Raw genomic sequence first — 21,390 nt, forward strand, 5'->3', positions numbered from 1 at the left:
TCAGTTCATTACATTTCCTGGTCTCGGAGAAGTGGCCTCATATAGGAGATGACTGATAGGGCCCAGCACACGTTCTCCTCTGGCCAGCAGAGCCAGATGTTCCAGGGGTGTCCCTTTTGGGGGCTGCACACACCTTTCTCTTACGGCAGGGCCAACTACTGTGGACGAGCTGGTAGGCAGTGTTGAACCCTAGCCTAAACGGCTGTGAGGCCCTGCAGTCTGTAACCGCCATGGGTGTGCAGGTAGGCAAGGCAGCCCTCTATTATGAGTGGCTGTGTGGTGCTCGAGGTGTGCAGGTGGGAAGGGTAGGCCTTGTGGTGCAGGAATGCTGTAGGCATGGTGGTAGATGGGCCAGGACCCTGATACTGATCAGTTAGAGGGAAGACTCTGAAAGGTTGCTTACCAGTGTCTCAGCCCCTAGCAGGACCCCCAGCTGCCTCTTGCCGTTCCAAGAAGCTCTCTGAAATCAGCAAGTAGGTCTGACCCAGGTGTCTTTCAAACTACTGGCTCTGCGAAGGGACTGAGAACATGTGAGATTTCGTGGGTGCCCTATAAGAGCAAAGTCTCAGTTTCCTTTAGCCTCCAGCTCTCCTGAAAGAAAGCCCTGCAGGTTTTCAAAGCCAGACCTGCTGGGTTTTTTTCTTCCCAGCGCGGGAACCCTGGGCTGAGCAGCCTGATGCGGGGCTCAGACCCTTCCCTCCTTGTGGAGGACCTATACAGGTGTGACGTCTTCCAGCACAGGGGGTCACTGCGCTTGAGGTGTGGGTTCCAACTAGACGGTGTTTCCAGTCCTACTATCCGCCTTGTGGTTTCTCCTTCTTCATATCTTTAGTTGTGGAAAATTTTCTCTGCTAGTCTTTAGGTCATTCCTAGAGATAATTTCTGTGTAGGTTGTTGTAATTTGGGTGTGTCCGTGGCAGGAGCTGAGTTCAGTATCTTCCTATTCCATCATCTTGATCCCCTCTCAAGAACTTTTTAACAATATATGCATATATTGTGGAATCTAGAAAAATGGTACAGATGAACCTATTTGCAGGGCAGGAATAGAGACATAGAGAACGGATGTGTGGACTTGGGCGGGGGGGAAGGGGAGGGTGGGATGAACTGGGAGATTGGGATTGACATATATACACTACCATGTGTGAAACAGATAGCTAGTGGGAACCTGCTATAAAGCACAGGGAGCTCAGCTAGGGGCCCTGTGATGACCTAGATGGGGGGATGGGGGGGAGGGCCAAGAGGGAGGGGATATACGTATACATATAGATGATTCACTTCGTTGTACAGCAGAAACTAACAACATTGTGAAGCAATTATACTCCAATAAAAAAAATGTGCATTCATGACTGTAAATTTATATTTACTCTTTGCATTGAATTGTTTTTCCTGTATTCCACAAGTTTAGGTACTTTGTGTTTCCAATTTTGTTTGCTTTAAGATTTTTTTTTTAATTCCCTTTTGATTTATTCTTGTATGCATTGGCTGTTCAGGAGCTTGTTCAATTCTAAGTGTTCTTGAATTTTCAATTATTCTTCTTAATATTAAATTTCAGTTTCATACCATTGCGGCTGGAAAAGATACTTGATATGATTTCAGTCTTCTTGGATTTTTGAAGACTTCTTTTGTGGCTTAACATTTGACCTGTCCTAGGAAATGTTCTATGTGTACTTAAGAAGAATGGAAATTTTGCTGCTGTTGAGTGACATGTCCTATATGTCTGTTAGGTTCACTTGATATCAAGTGTGTGTTCAAGTTCAATGTTTCCTGATTGATATTCTGTCTGGTTGATCTATACAGTGTTGAAATTTCGGTATTGATGTTTCTTACCATTATTTTCTTTCTGCACATTTTCCCCTTCATATGTGTTAATATTTTCTTTATATGTTTAGAGGCTCCAATGGTGGATACATACATATTTATAATTGTCATAATTTCTTGATGAATTAATCCCTTTATCATTATATGATAACCTTTGTTTCTGTGAGAGGTTTGACTTAAAGTCTTTTTTGCCTGATAATAGACTAGTTAGGCAAGTATCATTTGCATGGAATACCTTTTTTCCAATCATTCAGTTTTATCCTATATATGGCCTTAAAGTTCACAGGAATCTCTTGTACACAGTATATAACCGATCTTTTCTTAATCCATTAGCCACCCCATGGATTTTTTTTTTAATAAATTTATTTATTTATATTTGGCTGTGTTGGGTCTTCGTTTCTGTGCGAGGGCTTTCTCTAGTTGTGGCAAGCGGGGGCCACTCTTCATCGCGGTGCGCGGGCCTCTCACTGTCGCGGCCTCTCGTTGCGGAGCACAGGCTCCAAACGCGCAGGCTCAGTAGTTGTGGCTCACGGGCCCAGTTGCTCCGCGGCATGTGGGATCTTCCCAGACCGGGGCTCGAACCCGTGTCCCCTGCATTGGCAGGCAGATTCTCAACCACTGCGCCACCAGGGAAGCCCCACCCCATGGATTTTTAATTGAAGTATAGTTGATTTACAATATTACATTAGTCTCAGGGGTACAACATATTGATTTAATATTTTTATAGATTATGCTCCAGTTAAAGATATTACAATATAATGACTATATTCCCTGTGTTGTACAATATACCCTTATTTGTTTATTTTCCACATAGGGGTATTGAATTAAGAGAAACAAACTATTATCTTTCTCTCCCCACTTCACTCTCCCCATGGTAACCGCTAATGTATTGCTATTTTGTTATATACATTCCTTTCCTGCATTTTTTAGATTCCACATATCAGGGAGAACATAGAGTATTTGTCTTTCTCTGTCTAACCTATTTCACTAGGTACAAGACATTCTAGGCCCACACATTGTTGCAAGTGGCAGAAGTTGATCCTTTTTAATGGCTGAGTAATAGTCTGCTGTGTATATATGTACCACATCTTCTTTATCCACTCATCTGTTGATGGACATTTAGTTTGCTTCTATATCTTGGCAATTGGAAATAATGCTGCTATGAACATTGGGGTGCATGCATCCTGTCAAACTGGTGTTTTCATTTTCATTGGACATATACCCAGCATTGGAATTGTTGGTGAATATGATAGTTCTACTTTTAGTTTTTTCAGGACCTCCATATTATTTTCATAGTGGGTGTACCAATTTACAATCTCACCAACAGCGTACTAGGGTCCCTCTTCTCCATATCCTCAATAACATTTGCTATTTGTAGACTTTTGGATAATAGCCATTTTGACAGGTGCAACGTGATGTCTCATTGTGGGTTTCTTTTTTTTTGTCATTCAATAAAATTTTATTTACTAAAGAAGATGGTGGGCTGGATGTGATCTGCAGGTTTAGTTTGCTAATGCCTGGTGTAAATTAATTTGAGGAGAATTAATACCTTTACAATGTTAATTATTGCTTATTTTTTTTCCAGTTGACATTTAATGATCTGTAATAGATTAAAAAAATTTTCTCCCCATAACACAGGGAGATCAGCTCAGTGCTTTGTGACCACCTAGAGGGGTGGGATAGGGAGGGTGGGAGGGAGATGCAAGAGGGAGGAGATAAGGGGATATATGTATATGTATAGCTGATTCACTTTGTTATAAAGCAGAGACTAACACACCATTGTAAAGCAATTATACTCCAATAAAGATGTTAAAAAATTTTTTTCTCCCTGAAGGATATCTGAAGTCTGTGAGTCTGTTTCTCTTTTGCAAATTATTTCATTGGTATCACTTTTTAGATTTCACCTATAAAGTGATATCATATGATATTTGTCTTTCTCTATCAGACTTACTTCACTTAGTATGACCATTTCTAGGTCCATCCTTGTTGCTGCAAATGGCATTATTTCATTCTTTTTTATGGCTGAGTAATATTCTATTGTTCTATGTAGCACTTCTTCTTTATCCATTCATCTGTCGATGGACATTTAGGTTGCTTCCATGTCCTGGCTATTGTAAATCGTGCTGCAGTGAATGTTGGGGTGCATGTTTTTTGAATTTTGGTTTTCTCCTGATATACACCCTGGAGTGGGACTGCCAGATCATATGGTAGTTCTATTTTTATTTTTTTAAGGAACCTCCATACTCTTCTTGATAGTGACTGTGACCAAGTTACATTCCCACCAACAGCTTAGGAGGGTTCCTTTTCCTCCAGGCCCTCTGCAGCATTTATTGTTTGTAAAATTTTTTAATAGATCTTTATTGGAGTATAATTGCTTCACAATACTGTGTTAGTTTCTGTTTACACCAAAGTGAATCAGCTATATGCATACATATGTCCCCATATCCCCTCCCTCTTGAACCTCCCTCCCACCCTCCCTATCCCACCCCTCTAGGTCATCGCAAAGCACCGAGCTGATCTCCCTGTGCTATGCTGCTGCTTCCCACTAGCTAACTATTGTTGTTTGTAGAATTTTTGATGATGGCCATTCTGATTGGTGGGAGGTGATATTTCGTTGTAGTTTTGATTTGCATGTCTCTAATAATTAGTGATGTTGAGCATTTCATGTGCTTTTTTTTTCTTTGTTTAAACAGAGTGGGTAAAATTTGCCTCTGGAAATTGGCTTCTTGAAGTCTACCCTGTTCTGATTTCTTTTTTGATTACCTAGCCCAGGACATTTCATGGGGGCAGGTGTCATTTAGGGGCCCCGCAGTCCTTGCGACTATCAAGTGTCCAAAAGACCTGGTTTTTAACTTGCTATTACAGTAAATGGCCACAAGGCAGCAGGATTTCTTCATGCCCAGCTTTGGTTACATGGCCAACCAGGGCCTTAGTGGAAGTCGTTTTCCTGGGTTGTTTATTACAGTGGAATATGCAAGAAAAAAACACATAAAAGCTTGTGTCTCATTACTTCTTGTGGTTTTTTTAAATTTAATTTTTATTTTTTATTGCAGTAAAGTTAATTTACAGTGTTGTGTTTGTTGTACGTGTACAGAAACTTGATTCAGTTATACATATACATGTGTCTATTCTTCTTTGATTCTTTTCCTGTATAGGTTATTAGAGAGTGTTGAGTAGAGTTCCCTGTGCTATACAGTAGGTCCTTTTTGATTATCTATTTCATATGGATTAGTGTGTATATATTAATGCCAACCTCCTAATTGATATATTCTCCCATACATTTCCCCTTTGGTAACCACAAGATTGTTTTCTAACTCTGTGAGTCTGTTTCTCTTTTGTAAATTAGTTCATTGGTATCAATTTTAGATTCCACCTATAAGTGATATCATGATATTTGTCTTGCTCTGTGTGACTTCGCTTGGATGGACCTAGAGATGATCATACTATATTGCTGCAAATGGCATTATTTCATCCTTTTTTATGGCTGAGTAATAGTCTATTGTCTCTATGTACCACTTCTTTTTTGTTGATGTTGTTGTGTTTTTGGTTTTTGTGTGTGTTTGTTTTGGGTTTTTGTTTTTCTGTTTGTTTGTTTGTTTTATCCGCACAATGCAGCATGCAGGATCTTAGTTCCCCGACCAAGGATGGAACTCACACACCCTGTAGTGGAAGTGCAGAGTCTTAACCACTGGACCACCAGGGAAGTCCTTGTACAATTTCTTATTTATGCATTCATCTGTCAACGGACATTTTGTTTGCTTCCACGTCTTGGCTATGGTAAATAGTGCTGCAGTGACCACTGGGTGCATGTTTTTTGAATTTTGGTTTTCTCCGGATATACGCCCAGGAGTGGGACTGCCGGATCATACAGTAGCTCTAGTTTTAGCTTTTTAAGCAACCTCCATACTGTTCTCCATAGTGGTTGTACCAGTTTACATTGCAACCAACAGTGTAGGAGGGGTCCCTTTTCTCCACGCCCTCTGCAGCATTTATTGTTTGTTGACTTTTTGATGATGGCCGTTCTGACGGGTGTGACGTGATACCTCCTTGTAGTTTTGATTTACATGTCCCTCATAATTAGTGATGTTGAGTGTCTTTTCATGTGCTTTTTTTTTTTTAAACAGTGTAAGTAAAATTTCCCTGTTGAAATTGGCTTCTTCAAAATCTGCCCTCTTTTGAATTGTTTTTTGATTACCTACCCCAGGACATTTCTTGAGGGCAGGTGTCATTTACCGCCCCCAGAGTCCTTGTGAATATTATGTGCTCAAAAGCATTGGTTTTTAACTTGCTGTTATGGAAAACAGCCACTAGACAGCAGGATTTCTTCATGCCCAACTCTGGTTACTCCACCAACAAGAGCCGTAGTGAAGCTCGTGTTTGTGTGTTTTAATTAGAGGAGAATATGCCAGAACAAACACACAAAATCTTGTGTCTCATTACTTCTTTATTTTAATTTAATTTTTATTTTTTATTGGAGTAAAGTTGATTTACAATGTTGTGTTTTGTAGGTGTACAGCAAGTTGATTCAGTTATACATAAACATATATCAATTCTCTTTCGGATTCCGCTCCCATATAGGTTATTACCCAGTGTTGAGGAGAGTTCCCTGAGCTGTACGTATGTCCTTGTTGATTATCTATATGTCATACGTATAATGTGTACACAGACATATAATAGAAACAGGCAAAACTAGCAATCTCCTGGCTTCACTTAAAAAAAAAACAGTTATGAATCAGTCATTACAATATCAACTTAGTAGTTTACAAAGAACAGTTGGAATACATTAAAGTTGCTTGCTCAGATGACTAAGGCTTTACTCTTTGTAAAGTTTGGCTGAGGGAACATTCTCAGCGGTTTGAATTTTAAAACTGCCACTGTGTCTCTCTTTTTTTTTTTTTTCTTTTCCTTAGTTTCAAGTCTTCCCTGATTGAGCTAATTAGGCTCAATCTCAGGTCCTTGTGGCCTGTATTTACATTTCTGGTTTGTAGAGGTTTGCAAGAGAAAGCTGCCTTTAGTTTCCCAAAGAACGGGTCTGTCACCCAAAGGATACTAAAAGACTGATTTGTCCAACTATCGTATTACATCAGGTAGAAGACTTCTAACTAATCTGAAGTTTACGAGTCTTATGTTCTAGAACTTTAGAGTTTAATTTATCGTGCCTTCAAAACTTGTACAAGGCATTCAGCAAAGTCCTTTCTGAGAGTACAAGCTAAACCCAGAGCAAAATCATGATTTTTATTAGCCCTTGAATGTTAGTTTCCAGTTTTTACTTTTTTGTATGGCTCAGGTAACCCTACTGGTTTCCTTTAGCATGTTTAATATTTCCTGAGGGGCAGATTTATATGCCTTGTCTTGTAATACCCCGCAGGGGAAGTATTTCCCAGTGAAACATGCCTATCCCACAATACAATTAAACAAAAGAGATGGTAACCATCTTGTATGAAGCCCATTTAAATACACTGATTTTATACACTTTCATCTCAATTCTGTCGGCTTTGATACCTTTAACTTTAGTTTTCATTAGGATCCAGTCAACAAACTTTGATCCTACAGGAGGAGTTTTAGAAGTTTTTCTTTCTTTTTATTCCCTGTCCATTTTATTTATTTTTATATAAAAGGCTCTGGGATCCCCAGAGTGGGGCTGAGACAAGGAACGCAGGCCCTTTGGCCTAACTGTTGCTCCAAATAATTGCCGGTCAGGTATCTCAGTGTACATTTTTTTCTAGCTCCTTAAATATATATATTTTAAAACTTTGGTAAATAGAACGACTTGTTTGGCTTTTAATGTTGGGGACCTGTAGGGGGACCCTTTTGGCCCATTTTGATCTCCGGTGGCCTCGGCCTGCAGCAGCTTGAAGCAGGGTTTCGGTTCCCGGCCAGAGATTGAGGTCGGGTCACGGCAGTGAGAGCTGGACCCGTGGTCAGAGACAAGGCCCTGGCCCTATGGCTTTGCAGAAAAGCATTCCCACAAAGACGGAAAGTAGCTCAACAAGTAAAGTGTTTATTAGGAGAGAAAAGAGTACAGTAAGTGTGGCCGGACACACGGGCAGGCCCAGAGAGGTGCGCCCTCGTGGCAGTTTGAATCACTTTTATGGGACATTTTTTCCGGGTTTCCTTTGGACAGTCATCTTGCTTTGCCTGGTTCAGAATCCGTATTTGGTTTATCTCAGGGTCCTCCCCTGTGTGCACATCTCTTAGCCAGGATGGATTCTTAGCGAAAAGGCCTATGGGTAGGTTGACGTCACTTACTATGGGGTGGCCCCCCCTCCCTTTTGACCTCCAAGGAGCTTTTCTGCGCGTGTGTAGTAGGGAAGGTCTCCTGACTTCGAGAATGAGAAATACGTGGTCTCTCATCTTCTATCTGGGCAGGGCCCAGCCTCCTCTCTCAATTGTCCTGCCATTCTCATCCTGGCGTATGGGTCCACAGGGAACAAATCTCCAGTTCCTTTACCCTGGGGAGGGGCCCATGTACCTCCTGCCTCAATTTAACCTTAGGTAGTGTAGTAATATCAAAACCTTGTGTTTTAATCACATAAATGTCCATTTTATTTATCCCATTTTAAATAACCATCTAAAGATTTCTTTATTCATTTGGGATAATTCCTTTTAAAATTTCTACCTTGTGGGAAATAGTATCTTTCCTTACAGGATTTTTTTCTGTTAACATTAATTATTCTAATGCTTTTATTAGCATCTGTAAGACCCATTGAGGGGAAGCAAAGAACACAAATGAAGCTTCTCAAACCAGTTTTTCTTACTTGTTTTAAACTAGAGAAGTTCTTAGGTTAATCATTAGGTATATTTCTTTCTTCCACCTTTAATTTGATTTTTGTTTTTATAGGTACCGTCAGCTACAAATTGGCACTTGCCATCTACCTCTACAAAGATTAAATCAGGTGCCACGGCAGCTTCTGACCTTCAACACTCCCTGAAAGGAATTCAGGGTGGAGGTCAGGAATGAGGCCCTCTGTGCCCTGGGAAAAACTGGCAAAACAGGTCTTCAGATAGTTAGATATTTTCAGGAGCTGATTTTATGAGCCCGATTCTTACATCTCCTCATATCTAGAAAAGCACTAAATTCCTTCATGGTGACGTCCGCTTCTCGTGACTAGCAGTAACCCTCATGAGACCTTCTGCAAAAAAATATGTGCTTGATTGCATGTATTCCCCCTTCACCGAAATCGCATATATACTGGCCTTCCCCCCTACCTGTTTGGAGCAGTTTCTCAGAGCTATCTGAAATGCTGTCTCCCGGGCTATAGTCCTCGTTTTGCCCCAAATAAAATTTAAGTCGCAAGTCTCACGTTGTACATTATTTAAAGTCAGCAGTACCAATAAAACAGCTGTTTATAATGAGAGCACTCTAGATTCACCAATTCGTTTCTCCATTTTAAAAGGATCCATCATTTGGCCATAAATAAAATATATTAATAGTGATTCAAACCAATAAGACGCAAGAGGCTTCCCCATTAGAGAGTGGGGTAGGATGTCACCTAAGTAAAATCCAGAGAGTTTACTCTCAAAAAAAGCATGGCAGAGGTCTAGTTTTCCAAACAGATACACACACACTCACATACACAGAACGTCCTAGGAAGATCAGGGGGAACATTTACATCTCATAGACACAGGGAAATGCAAGTTCCTCCCCAGAAGGCCTTGTCTAAAGTCAGAACTCTGAAAAGACATTTTTATCAAGCTGCCTTTTTAAACTTAATTTAGCTTAACTGCATACGCAATAAAAGAGCCCCCTCATTTTTAGGGTGAGATTTCCTTTAATTCCCAAGTAAGTACTTGTAAGTTTTGTACGTATAATACATAAACCTGGCTGGGGTATTAGTTGGAGGCTGTCAACCTGTTGTTCCTTTTTCTTTTGTTCTGAAACCTTTATTTCCCATTCTGAGGTCGGTTTGTTGAAATAAAATTGCTAGTTACGATCGTGTGGTGGGCCAATGTGCTGCTTGAGAGTTTAACTCCTCTAGGCTTTGCCCCGGGGTTGTTTCAGCCCCCTCTTACATGTCTCGGTTTCTGCCAGTGGCGTATAAGACCACCACAGGTGCCCAGATCGCAGAATTGTTACGGGAACCACTGACACACCGCCCACCCTGGCCAGGCCCGATAGTAACCACTTGCATGAGTTATCTTAAACAGGACGTCCTGGTAAGGAATGCGGAACTAACAAGCTACCATCAACCGGAAGAATTCGGGAAAGGTCAAAAGGAGAGGGGAGATGCCAGTCCATATGTCCTACCAACCTCCCAGCATCCCCCTCGCTGGACTCCATCCTGGCTGAGTGATGTGTGCACCACCAGGAAGAACCCTGAGTCAGAGCGATCGGCCAGAGACGACCCGGAAACTAATCCCATCACCATAAAAGCTGAGACTGCGAGCCACGTGACAGAACATTCCTCCTGGGTTCCCTCACCCTCCTGCTCTCCACCCGGGCGCCCCTTCCCAATAAAGTCTCTTGCTTTGTTAGCACGTGTGTCTCCTTGGACAATTCATTTCTGAGGGTTAGACAAGAGCCCACTCTTGGGCCCTGGAAGGGGTCCCCCTTCCTGCAACACTACCTGCCCGCAGAGGCCCTGGGAGGCCTCAGAGAGTGGTGGGAAAGGTTCTACAGGTTTCCGTCCCATTTATGGAAGGAAGAGAATGACGACATGTCACTCATTCATTCACTCTCTCCGCACTCACTTGTCCATATGCAGTCAACAGTTCCATACTGAGAAGGCACAGTCACACCTGCAAGCCTCGTCCGGTCCTGCATACGTGATGGATGCAGTCCCGGCCCTCAAGGGGAGGGTCAGGCGGATTTCTAGAGGTGAGGACTCTTGAGACAGAGAAGGGGAGAACGGGGTCCCAGGTGGGCAGAAGCCCTCAGGCCAGGGCAGGGAGGTGAGAGACAGACAGATGCGTTCAGGGACCGGGAGGGATTGCAGTGTGAGCAGGAGACGGGGTAGAGCAGGGGCCTGTGGAGACCATGAGGCTGGAGGGGACCATGTGGATGCAGAGGCGGCCGGGCTGACCTGGGCTCTGAGAACCAGCCTGAAGCCTACAGGGAACCCGTGCCCTGCACCAGCCTCTCGCCTCTGCTTGCCTGCCGTGCAGAACAGTCTGCCTGGGACAGAGCAAACCCAGGAGAACGAGAGGCTACCTGCGAAGGACACAGGCTCCCAAGCTCTGCCACCGACAGCTATGTGGCCTCGGGCAGTTACTTAACCTCTCTGAGCCTCAATACCCTTATCTGAAAATGGGGAGGTGATGGTGTTTACTGGCCGGCTGTGGTGAGGACCTAATGGGTGGGAGCACACAGGGCCAGGTGTGTTTGTTACAGTGACAGAGGCCACCACACCTGCTGGGCCGTGTCCAAGCGCCCCCGGTACTTTGGGTCGCCCACCTCATTGGGCCCCTGGAAGAGAGGAAGGAAGGGGAAGCAGAAACAAAGGCTGAGCACCTAACATGTGCCTGGCAGGCGTCTCCATCCATCTCTGACCCACCTGCCAGCCAGGCGACACTACCCCATCGTACAGAGAGAAACTGGGGCCGCGAGTGGCTTGCTTACGGCCACGGGGCCAGTCAGGGTGAAGCCAAGACTCGGGCCAGGGGGCAGGTCTGGCCACCTGTTGCTCTCGTTCCGGCTGGAAAGACACCCATCAGTGGCTCTGGCCACGCAGAGGCTTCTGGCCCCGGGGAACCTGAGCAGAGAGGCCAGCGCCTGTGATTATGGCCCTCCTGGCCTCTGGGAGCACACGTGCCCTGGACACTCATCTGGCCCCTCTGGGCCTGGCCCTGCCATGGGGCTGTCACTGACCAGCAAACCTTCTCCCAACAGGCGCAGCAGTGGGGTGAGCCCTGCCCCCCCAGGGCTGGCTTCTGCAGGAGCCCTGGAGACAAGCTGGGTGCGGAACCCACCCGTGCTCACTCAACTCGTTAGGCAGCCCGTTCGGTCGTGCAGAGAGCTGGGCTTCCCAGCCCGCTCTCAGGATGCGACCCTGCGGCTCAGACTGGTGGAAGCTGTGCCCAGGTTTGCACGGCCGGCGGGATCCACGCCTGTTCTGTGGCCCCATCCTGACGGGAGACCAGGGGCTCTGGAGCCACCTGGGTATTTCTGAACCCAGTGGAGGCGGCCCTGCCCTGTGCCCGCGCCTGGCCCAGAGCTGGGCTCTCCACGCCCTCTGGTATGGGAGCAGACCAGGCAGCCTGGAAGGCTGGAGGGGTGTGGAGGGGGCCAGCAGGGTGACACCAGGGGCAGCAGAGCCCAGGTCCCCTCAAGCCCCGTGATGAGTTTGGGTAATAGAGGTTGGAGGCCCCACTGCTTGCACATGGGCTTCAGGAGGCTTCACTGCTGCCTGGACAAGACGGGGCAGGGATGGCTGGGGCCCAGGGACCTGGTGAAACTTCAGGGGCCCAGGCCTGCATGTAGGGCCCTCGGCCAGGATGAAGGCTAACCAGGTGCTGGCCATGGGGCTCCTGGGGGCTGTGACCCCTTCTGATGTCCCTGGAGGCTGGGGGCCCAGGCCTGGCACCTGCTCTTCCGTCCTGCCTCTTCCTCCTCCTTCCCCCTCTCGCAGCCTCTACCCCCCCTGCTCGGCTGGGGTGCGGTGCGGGCTCAGAGCGGGCAGAAGGCTCTCGGGACGCAGGGCGTGGGCACCGGGCAGCCACCTCCTCTGTGCCCGGCTGCCGCACTGGGCTTGCCTTCTTTTTATGAAGCCCATTTTACGCGGGAGAAACTGAGGCCGAGAGGGAGGAAGGGTCTCAAGCTCTGGACGGTTCGACTCTGCCCCGAGACCCTTTTCTGTCTCCTCATCCTCTAACCCCGACTCTGCTGGGGGTAGGGGTGGCTGCTCTTCCTGGCTCCCCAGGGATGCCCTGTAGGGCGGGGCAGGGCCCTGGAAGCCAGATCCAAGCAGGGAGAATAGAGGTGCCCCCAGGATGACCCTGAGGGACTGGTGGTGGACTGGCCCCAGGTGTTTTTGCCCAATATGGGCAAAAAATGCCCCCTTGGGACGCTAATGTTCCTAAAGTGCAGGGGTGGGAGGACGTGAATACCCTGCCTGCTTCTCCCCGCAGCCCCAGGAAGGGAGGGGAGGGGAGATGGCCAGGGAGAGGGGCCAGCTTGAGCTTTGAAAGGAGAGGAAGGGGAAGCACAGAGACAGAAAGAGCCTGCAAGCTCCCGGCCTCGCCCTGGCTCTCCTTCCACACCATGGCCCGGGACTAGTGGCTGCCAGCCATCTCCCCAGCACCCTGACCCCTCCACACCTCTTCCAGGAAGGCCTCCATGATGCTCCAGGCACCCGACAAACCACCAAGGCAGCTTCTGCTGTGAGCAGAGCCCACCGTGGCCAAGGCCTGTCTCCCCCACAAGGGCGTCCTGGGGGCAGCACATCTCCTGTGCCCTCTCCTCCCAGCACAGAGCCTGGCACAGACTCAGGGTTCAGTGGTTATTTCCTGGTAAAAACATGAAAACAGCCCAAAGGCAGCCTTGCAACCCGGGGTGGGGTGGACCTCCTGTGTATGAGCAGAGTGCTGTCTGTGGTCAGACACAGGCGGCCACTTTACGCCCCAGCAGCCTGGTATCCAAACCACCTTGTGGACAGACCTACGCATCCCCACTGTACAGCTCAGGAGCGCGGGGCTCTGGGTCAGGCCGCCAGGAGTTGCGCATTGCCCTGCTCCAGGGTTAAGTGGCGTGCTCACATGGCAGGTAGAGGTAGAGTTGGGATGAGTTGCTGAGCTGAGCTTTGTATCACCATGAGTATCACCCACGTCATCCAGGGTAGAAGGAGACAGGCATGTCCCTAACAGTGACATTCATGTGTTCTTTCCACACAAAAGATCAAGAGCTCCTGCTTTGTCCCAGGTGCTGATACAGCAGAGAACAAAATGGAGCCTCATGAAGCCCGTCTAGTGGGTGAGGAAGGTGTCGAATTGTATCCATCAGTAAATGCTATGGAGGAGGGCGTGGGTGTTCCACGGAAGAGCTCTCAGAGGGGGGAAGGCATAAGGGGAGAGTAGCAGCCTGCCAGACAGAAAGTTGAGGAAGATGCTTCCCAGTAGAGGGAACAGCACGTGCAAAGGGCCTGAGGTGGGAAAGGGCTCGACCTGCAGGGAGGACGTGGCCATGCAGTGGTGGTGCTTGTAGGAAGTGGCTAACTCCAGGTGGAGGAGATACATGGGCAGGACACAGCAGAGGAAAAGGGTCTTGAGGATGGTGGGCAGTGGGCCTTCCAGCAGCTTCTGGATGGAATCCAGCAGAGGAGGGCATGGGAGGTGAGGCCAGAAAGGCAGGTGGGACAAGTCCTGAAGGGTCTGAGATGCAGGCTGAGGGTCAGGCTTCCGGAGGGCAGACACTGCGAGCTATGGAAGCTTGGAAGCAAGAGGATAGCGGGGTCCATGCTGCCGTGGGGAGGTGCTTGGCACGGGGTGAAGCCCCAGGCAGTCTGCCCATCAAGGCAAGCCTGAGCCACCAGGACAGTCCACTTGCCCTAGAGGGCAGAGAACGCTGATGTTACAAAGAATAAGTGGAAATGGTGGTGGTATGTCCATCTTACAAATTCCCACGCACCACAAAGTAGGGTCGGGCCCTTCTTTCTCTAGAACACCCAGAACGAGTCATGCTTCAAGCTCTCATGTGCAGATATGGCCGGATCAAGAAGAGGTCATAGGCCGGGTGCCCGCGATTGACACTAGGACAAGTTGGCATTGCTACAGTGGAGCTGCCAGCACCCTGGGTTCTTCGCACAGTGTTTGGGTTCAATGGGGAAGTCAAGGTGCATCTCACTGGAGCGGCCAAAACACATGTGGCATCAGGCCTTTTGCTTGACAACATTTTGCTGCCAGTAACTAAGGGCACGGATCTTAGAACCACAAGTAGCCTCTTAGGCTGGGCATGGCAGAGCCTGTTCTAGAAAGAACTGCTCCTGTGCTGTAAACTGCCCACGAAGGGAAATGCCGCCCCCCTAGTGAAGGATAGTGAGCCTCTGAGTCTGTCACAGAAGCTGCCCAACCCCTAGACCCTCCCTGGGGGCCTTGCAGCCTCCAGAACTATGAGAAAATACATATCTGCTCTTTAAGCCCCCTCTCTGGTACCCTGCTAGGGCAGCTGAAGTAGACTAAATTACTGTCATGAAGGATTTAACAGCAGGAGACAGACTAACAGGCTGCAGAGGTGCTCTGAAGTTGGACAGTGTTGGTCCACACTGAGTGAAGAAGAGACACTAGCTCTACCATGGCAGATGGAGGAAGAAGGGATCAAAGATGCGGAGAAGGGCTTCCCTGGTGGCACAGTGGTTGAGAATCTGCTTGCCAATGCAGGAGACACGGGTTCCAGCCCTGGTCTGGGAAGATCCCACATGCCGCGGAGCAACTAGGCCCATGCACCACAACTACTGAGCCTGCGCTCTAGAGCCCGCGAGCCACAACTACTGAGCCCGTGCGCCACAACTACTGAGCCTGTGCTCTAGAGCCCGCACCACAACAAAGAGTAGCCCCCGCTTGCCGCAACTAGAGAAAGCCCGTGCACAGCAACGAAGACCCAACGCAGCCAAAAATAATAAATAAATTAAAAATAAATAAATTTTTAAAAAAGAGCCCCTGATCTCACTGTCTTTTTTGTTTTAATTTTATTCATGTATTTAATTTTTGACTCGGTCTCAGGGGCAGGAAAAAGCTTCTGTGGGACGTGACACATCACCGTCCTCACTGCGCCTCGGCCTCAGGGTTACGGGGCCACACCACCCTTCACAGGGGCTGAAGCAGAAGGAACATTCCAGAGACCTGGAAGTTTGCAGGACAGGCCCAAGGACGACCACAACAGTGAATGAGGACGAACACCTTCCAGGCATCGGCATGGGCCCCTGTGTGGGTGGTGGGAGACGTTGGCTGGACCTGGGTTGGAATTCTCCCTCCTCCTTCTGTTGCACACCAGCTGTGTGGCCTTGGGCAAGAGCCTGTCCCTCTCTGAGCCTTGTTTTGCTTATCTGTGAAGTGCGGGCTGTGCTAGCTGCCTCCGAGGGAGGTTGAAGGTGTGAAGTGGAGGTGAGTGTGTAGAGTACCAGGCACAGACAGGGGTCCTCCCTGCCACCCTCCTTCTGTCCCTAAGGCCATCAGGACGAGGCCAAGGCAGACCCCGCCGTGTCCTGCTCCGCCACCTGTATGAGGAGGGGGTCTCAGCCTGTGACGGTGCTGAGCCTGTGACGGTGAACCTGCAGGTACCCTGCCCCCCCCCGCCATGTCCCGCTCCTAGCTCACTGAATCAGCATCCCCCCCCCCCCGGCAGATGCACATGAGGGCGGTATCCCAAGTGTGACAGTCCCAAGTCAGACGCCACCTTGGCAAAGAGAGCGTCAGGGCGGACTCACGGAGGACCAAGGTGGTCCCTCGCCCTCCCGCATCATGGTCTTCTGGATTCTTCCATGATTACAATGCACAGGTATTTTGTTTGTTTCACATTTATTCTTTGGTAAATCTTTTTACACAACTCAGGTGTTATCTGGGTGATCAGAAAACAAAGCAGAGTCTCCCACAGACTTCCTAGAGGGTGATTGGGTCACGCAGTCCAGGGGGCCAGTCTGGGCACCACTGCTTGGCGTCCTGGGCTCCCTGCGCTCTGGGCCTCAGTCTCCTCACCTGTAAATGGGAAGGTGAGAGTCTGTCCACAGGGATGCTGAGGGGCTCTGGGGTGATGATGTGCACACGGGCGCCAGCACCTGCGGGGTGATGGGTGTCAGAGCCCCCAGACCCCGACCTCTGTCCTTCATCCCCTCCTGGCCCCAGCATCGCTCTCTGACCCCCACTAACAGTTGAGGCTGCTGCTACCCAGCCCACCCAGGTCCCTTCCCCAGATGGTATGCGGAGACGCCTCCTTTCTCCCCAGTTTGCGTTCTCTGTGGGGCTCTGAGCTCTCTACTCACCTCCTGCTCAAAGAGAATTTCTGTAAATCTCTCTGTTGTTGCTCTGGGTTCATTGATACCTGTGTCCTCAGTGGAATCTGGGAGAATCCCAATAACCCATCCCGGAGGCTTCCCTGTGGTGCCTTCCCGATGCCCCCCTTTCACAGCTCTTACCACCACGGAGGCTGGGGTGGGGTGGTCTCTTTCCACACTGGCTCCCACTCCACTGTCATCAGGTACCCGGTCCCCTTCATCTTCCCACCAGCCTTCGTCAGCACACTGGCTTTATTTCTTCCTCCTTGTCACCTCTTGCTAACAAGCCGGCAGTGGCCTCACGAGCAGATGTAAAGGCAGAAGGGGGGATGGTAGCAGCACACAGAGCCTTGCCCTCCACGCTCTCTCCTTCCACCAGCACAGGGAAGCTCTTGCAGAAGAATCCCCAGCCCTCGGGTCAGCCGACTGTCCTTTTCTTTCAATGGCCAGGATGGTTCACCCGCTTCCCTTCTCTGCTTTAGAAGCTGGGTCTCCGCTTCTTTGGGAAAAGGCGATGGATAACCTGACTGACTTTGTCCCGGGGCCGCGCAGGGCTCCACACGAACATCTCTGGGAGGAGGGGACTCGATGCTGGGGAAGGCCCAAGTGCCTGCCACCTCCTGCGTGCGCTCATCCAGCCAGGAATCTGTGGAGGGATACTCCTCCCTGGCCTCAGTTCCCTCATCTATACAATGGGGCTGCCCGTCATGCCCAGGGGGATCGGCTCTGACAGTGAAATGCGGGAGGACACTGTGCCCTGGGCTGTGGTGCTGCTGTTGTGCTCTCTGCTCGGATCTGGGGCCTCGGGTAGCTCGCCCCTCCCTGTGCTCCTGTCCTGCGGTCTGTGCCGCGGGGCCTGGGCTCCGTGGTGTCCGCGGAGGAGCGCTCGCTCCCAGGGACCTGAGACGTGAGCAAGCTGCATCGCCTCAGTGGTTTGGGCGCCCCTGGCTCAGGCCCTGGCGGGATTCCCAGCCTCCCCCTCAGCCAGGCTGGGGAGCTGGACAGACCTGGCTCAGATCCCAGGTCTGCCCCCTAAGGCCTGTGTGGCCTTGAACAGGCCGCCCTCCTCCTCTGGGTCTCAGTCTTCCTGAATCTGGCGGTAGTGTATGGAAGGTTTCAGGTCAGTCTCCACCTGCCAGGGCTCCACGCGGGCTGTGTGTGTGTGTGTGCGTGCGTGTGCACGCGTGTGTGTGCGTGTGTCCAGGGCTACAATCCTGCCCATGCCTTGGGTGAGCCCCAGTCTTGCAGACATCCCCCAGGGGGTTCTGATGTCTGCCACGCTGTGCATTACTCTGCACACCGCACCGTTAGCTCCTGCAAACCACGGGCTGCTTCGTGACCCCCAGTCTTTACCTGTGCTGTTCCCTCCACCTGGAAAGTCCTCGTCCCCTTCATCCCGGACAGCTCCCCTAACCGAGCTCCCCCAGGTCCAGGGCTGGGTCTGGTGCCTCCTGTGCTCTCTTTTCCCTCTGAGTTTCCTCTGACCCATTTAACACCTCTTTGTCTACTACACACAGCATTGTCTGGGTACCTAGGTAGACACTTTGTCAGTGTGTGATAGACGGATGGCTAGAAGTATGGATGGTTGGAAGAAAGGAAGGAAGGGAGGAAGATGGGTGGATGGATGCATGGATGAATGGATGGATGGAAGGATGGGTGGGTGAATGGATAAGCAGGTTTCATCCCAAGGATGATACCAGATCCCCAGAGTGTGACTTCAGGGGAGTCCAGTGAGATAAAGGGCAGGGCCCCGTAATGGCCTCAGCGAGAAAATTCTTAGGCATTGGGTGCCACACCCAATGAGGATACGAGTCCAGTTGGGGCCAGGACCACCTGTATATGCCTTCACTGTGCTGGGCCCTCAGGGGGGGCTGTAAATGAAAGACACCCACAGGCAGTGGAGTCCTGTCAAGAGGGGGCAGCTGAGGGCTGTTATCACAGTGGGAACCATGAGAATGTAGCAGGAGCAGTGCTGTGAGGGGGGCACTGGGAGGAGGTGACCTGGGGAAGCAGGTGGCTCCAAGGGCCCGTGTTGGACAGACCAGCTCTGTTCTCCCAGGTGGCTCCAGTCAACCCTCGCCGCCCCCAGGAGGCCCCAATGTCACCATCTACCCAAAGGAAATCCGGACGTTCTTCATTCACTTTCAAGAGCAGTGAGCCCTTGGCAGATTCTGTGGGCCCAGGACCCAGAAAAGCAGCCTGGAGGGATGAGGGGGAACACCTGCCAATCTGGTAGGCTAACGAGAGGAAATGGATGGATGTGGGGTGTTCTGATTTCTTAAATAAAAATTGCATTAAGAACCTGTTTCTTCCCCTGCCCGCTAGAGCCAGCCCTCTCTCTCCTCTCCTCTCACGGATGGTAGCTTCACACACGCTCACACTTCCTCTTTCATTTGCAAAAGTCAAAGACAGGAAGTTCTCCCAAAGACAGAGGGAATACCCAGAGTGATACCAAATTGCATCAGCCTGCCGGCTGTGCTGGATCTCACCAAGGTCACCAGTGTTAACAGTGGCCCTACTGTGTGCCTGGTGACATGGGGTGCCAGGAGCAGGCACGGTGGGGACAGGAGGCCTTTACAGCCCATGAGTGCTGGGGGCCTGGTTTCCGTGTCAGGAAGGCCATGGAAAGGTTATTCCCCGGCCGGAGCTGTAGAAAGACCTCGCAGACCTAAGGCCAGGCTGCCCCGCCCAGCCTCCTCAACCCACACTCCTGTCTTGGCCAGGACAGACACAGCGTGAGGCTACCTCTTCCTGCAGGATTCCCCCGCATCCTCCACTGGGAAAGTTCAACTGCACTCGCTGTAAAAGAGAAATGCGTAAAGGAAGTCTATCATTGACCTGGAGCAGACATATCGAGGGGTACGTTTGGGGTGATGCAGGCACCCAGCGGAGGGCTCCTTGTGGTGGCTCCCCTGCTCTCTCAGGCTGGATGTCTTTCCCAAAACAGAGCGAGGCAAAGGCACCAGCTACATGCAGGAAGGTGCATCCACTCTCTCCTTCTGGAGGAGTCTTGGAAAAGCTGGAGGGTGGCTGAGAAAAGAGACTGCCAGGTGCTGTCTTCTGGGAAGTCAGGCAGCTGGGCGGATGCTAGGTCAGTTCCAGTACCGTGAAGCCTTGGGCAGGGGGGTGACGGCAGTGAACACTCCTGGGACTGGCTGAGTTCAAGGGGCCTCTCTGACCCTTTGCTGCCTTGGCCTGGAGTGGTGAGAGGTGGGGTGGTCAAGCAGAGGCTTCTGGAGTCCTTCCCAAGAAAACACCCCAAACTCCCATCCGGGATGTGGGTGGAGCTGAACCCCTGGGCCTGGGGAATTTCAGGAGTGTGCGTGGCCCTCAGCAGATATCTAACCAGATCACCTCTAACAGGACACCTCACCTGGACCCTTGGAGGAGCGATTGGGGATGACACCAGGCCACAGCCCACAGGCTGTCGGGATCGGTTTGCAGCAGAGGTCCTCACACAGAGCCTGGGGCCGGACAGGTGTCCCAGATCTTAGAGCTTCTTCAGATCTTAGAAAGGGACAAACAGTACATGTCCTGTGTCACAGAACACCCAGCACTGGATCTAGGGCAGCACCCGTGATCATGGGCTGAATTATGTGAACCAAATTTGTATGTTGAAGTCCTAACCCGCAGTACATCAGAATGTGGTTATATTTGGAGGTATGGTCTCTAAAGAGGTGATTAAGGTGAAATGAGGGCGTGAGGGTGGGCCCTGATCCAACCTGACTGGTGTCCTTCTGAGAAGAGGAGACTAGAACAAAGACATGCACAGAGGGGTGACCATGTGAGGACACAGGGAGAAGACGGCCCTCTACACGCCAAGGAGAGAGGCCTCAGGAGAAACCAATCCTACCCACATCTTGATCTTGGACTTCCAGCCTCCAGAACTGTGAGACAACAAAATTCTGTTGTACAGCCCACCCAGACCATGTTACTTTGTTATGTTGACCCTGACAAATTAACACTAACAAACACTGAGATTTATGCAGTGAACATATGATATTCACAGTTAGTAGCATAAATAAGTGCTACAAATGTCCTCACATCCATCAGGCCATGTTTACCATCAAAGAGGTTAAGAAAAAATATTTCATTTTCAGAGCTTTTTGGGTTTCAGAATTACAGCTGAGTACGTGTGGAGCTCTGTAAATGCCTAATCAACTTACAGTAACCGTTAAATCATAAAATTTATTCATTAGCCCAAAGTCAATTCTCAATTTCTACTTGTATGATTTTTAGAGTGTTTAGTTAACAAATCTCTCCAAGTATCACTGAGGGAGGACGGATACCGGAGGGACCCAGGAGGCCTTGAAATCAGTCATGCCCATGACCAGTCTCCCGGGGAAGAGCTGGGAGGGTGCGCTGAGCTTCAGGCTCCAATGGGCCCTGTGGGTGGGGAGCCACTGACTAGCTTAGAAAAAGGTGCTTGACACATCTTTGAGGGAAGAAAGCAAGTTTCGGAGCGTGACCGAAAGTGCGGTCCGGCTGCTTGCCGCTGAAAAGCCAGTAAAGAGGCAAGGTTGGTGGAAAGGAAAGTTTGCTTTATTTTGGATGCCGGCAACTGAGGGGTAGGGCGGGCTCCTGTCCAAAGGCCAACTCCCCCCGCTGACAATCACTGGGCAAGAGCTTTTATAGATGGAGGGGGGGTGCT

General features: G+C 49.6%; 1 protein-coding gene across 1 annotated transcript; it reads left to right on the forward strand.

Annotated features, from left to right (window-relative positions):
- Positions 1-17,431: 17,431 nt before the first annotated feature.
- On the forward strand, positions 17,432-18,896 carry MAN2B2 (mannosidase alpha class 2B member 2; the record flags this gene model as incomplete). Its single annotated transcript, XM_082461955.1, is given in 4 exon segments — positions 17,432-17,506; positions 17,551-17,640; positions 17,644-17,671; positions 18,799-18,896. Coding segments are annotated over 4 exon segments (291 nt in total).
- Positions 18,897-21,390: the final 2,494 nt, after the last annotated feature.

The sequence above is a fragment of the Balaenoptera physalus genome, assembly GCF_965194825.1.
Source record: "Balaenoptera physalus genome assembly, chromosome: 5".
Lineage (NCBI taxonomy): Eukaryota > Metazoa > Chordata > Mammalia > Artiodactyla > Balaenopteridae > Balaenoptera > Balaenoptera physalus.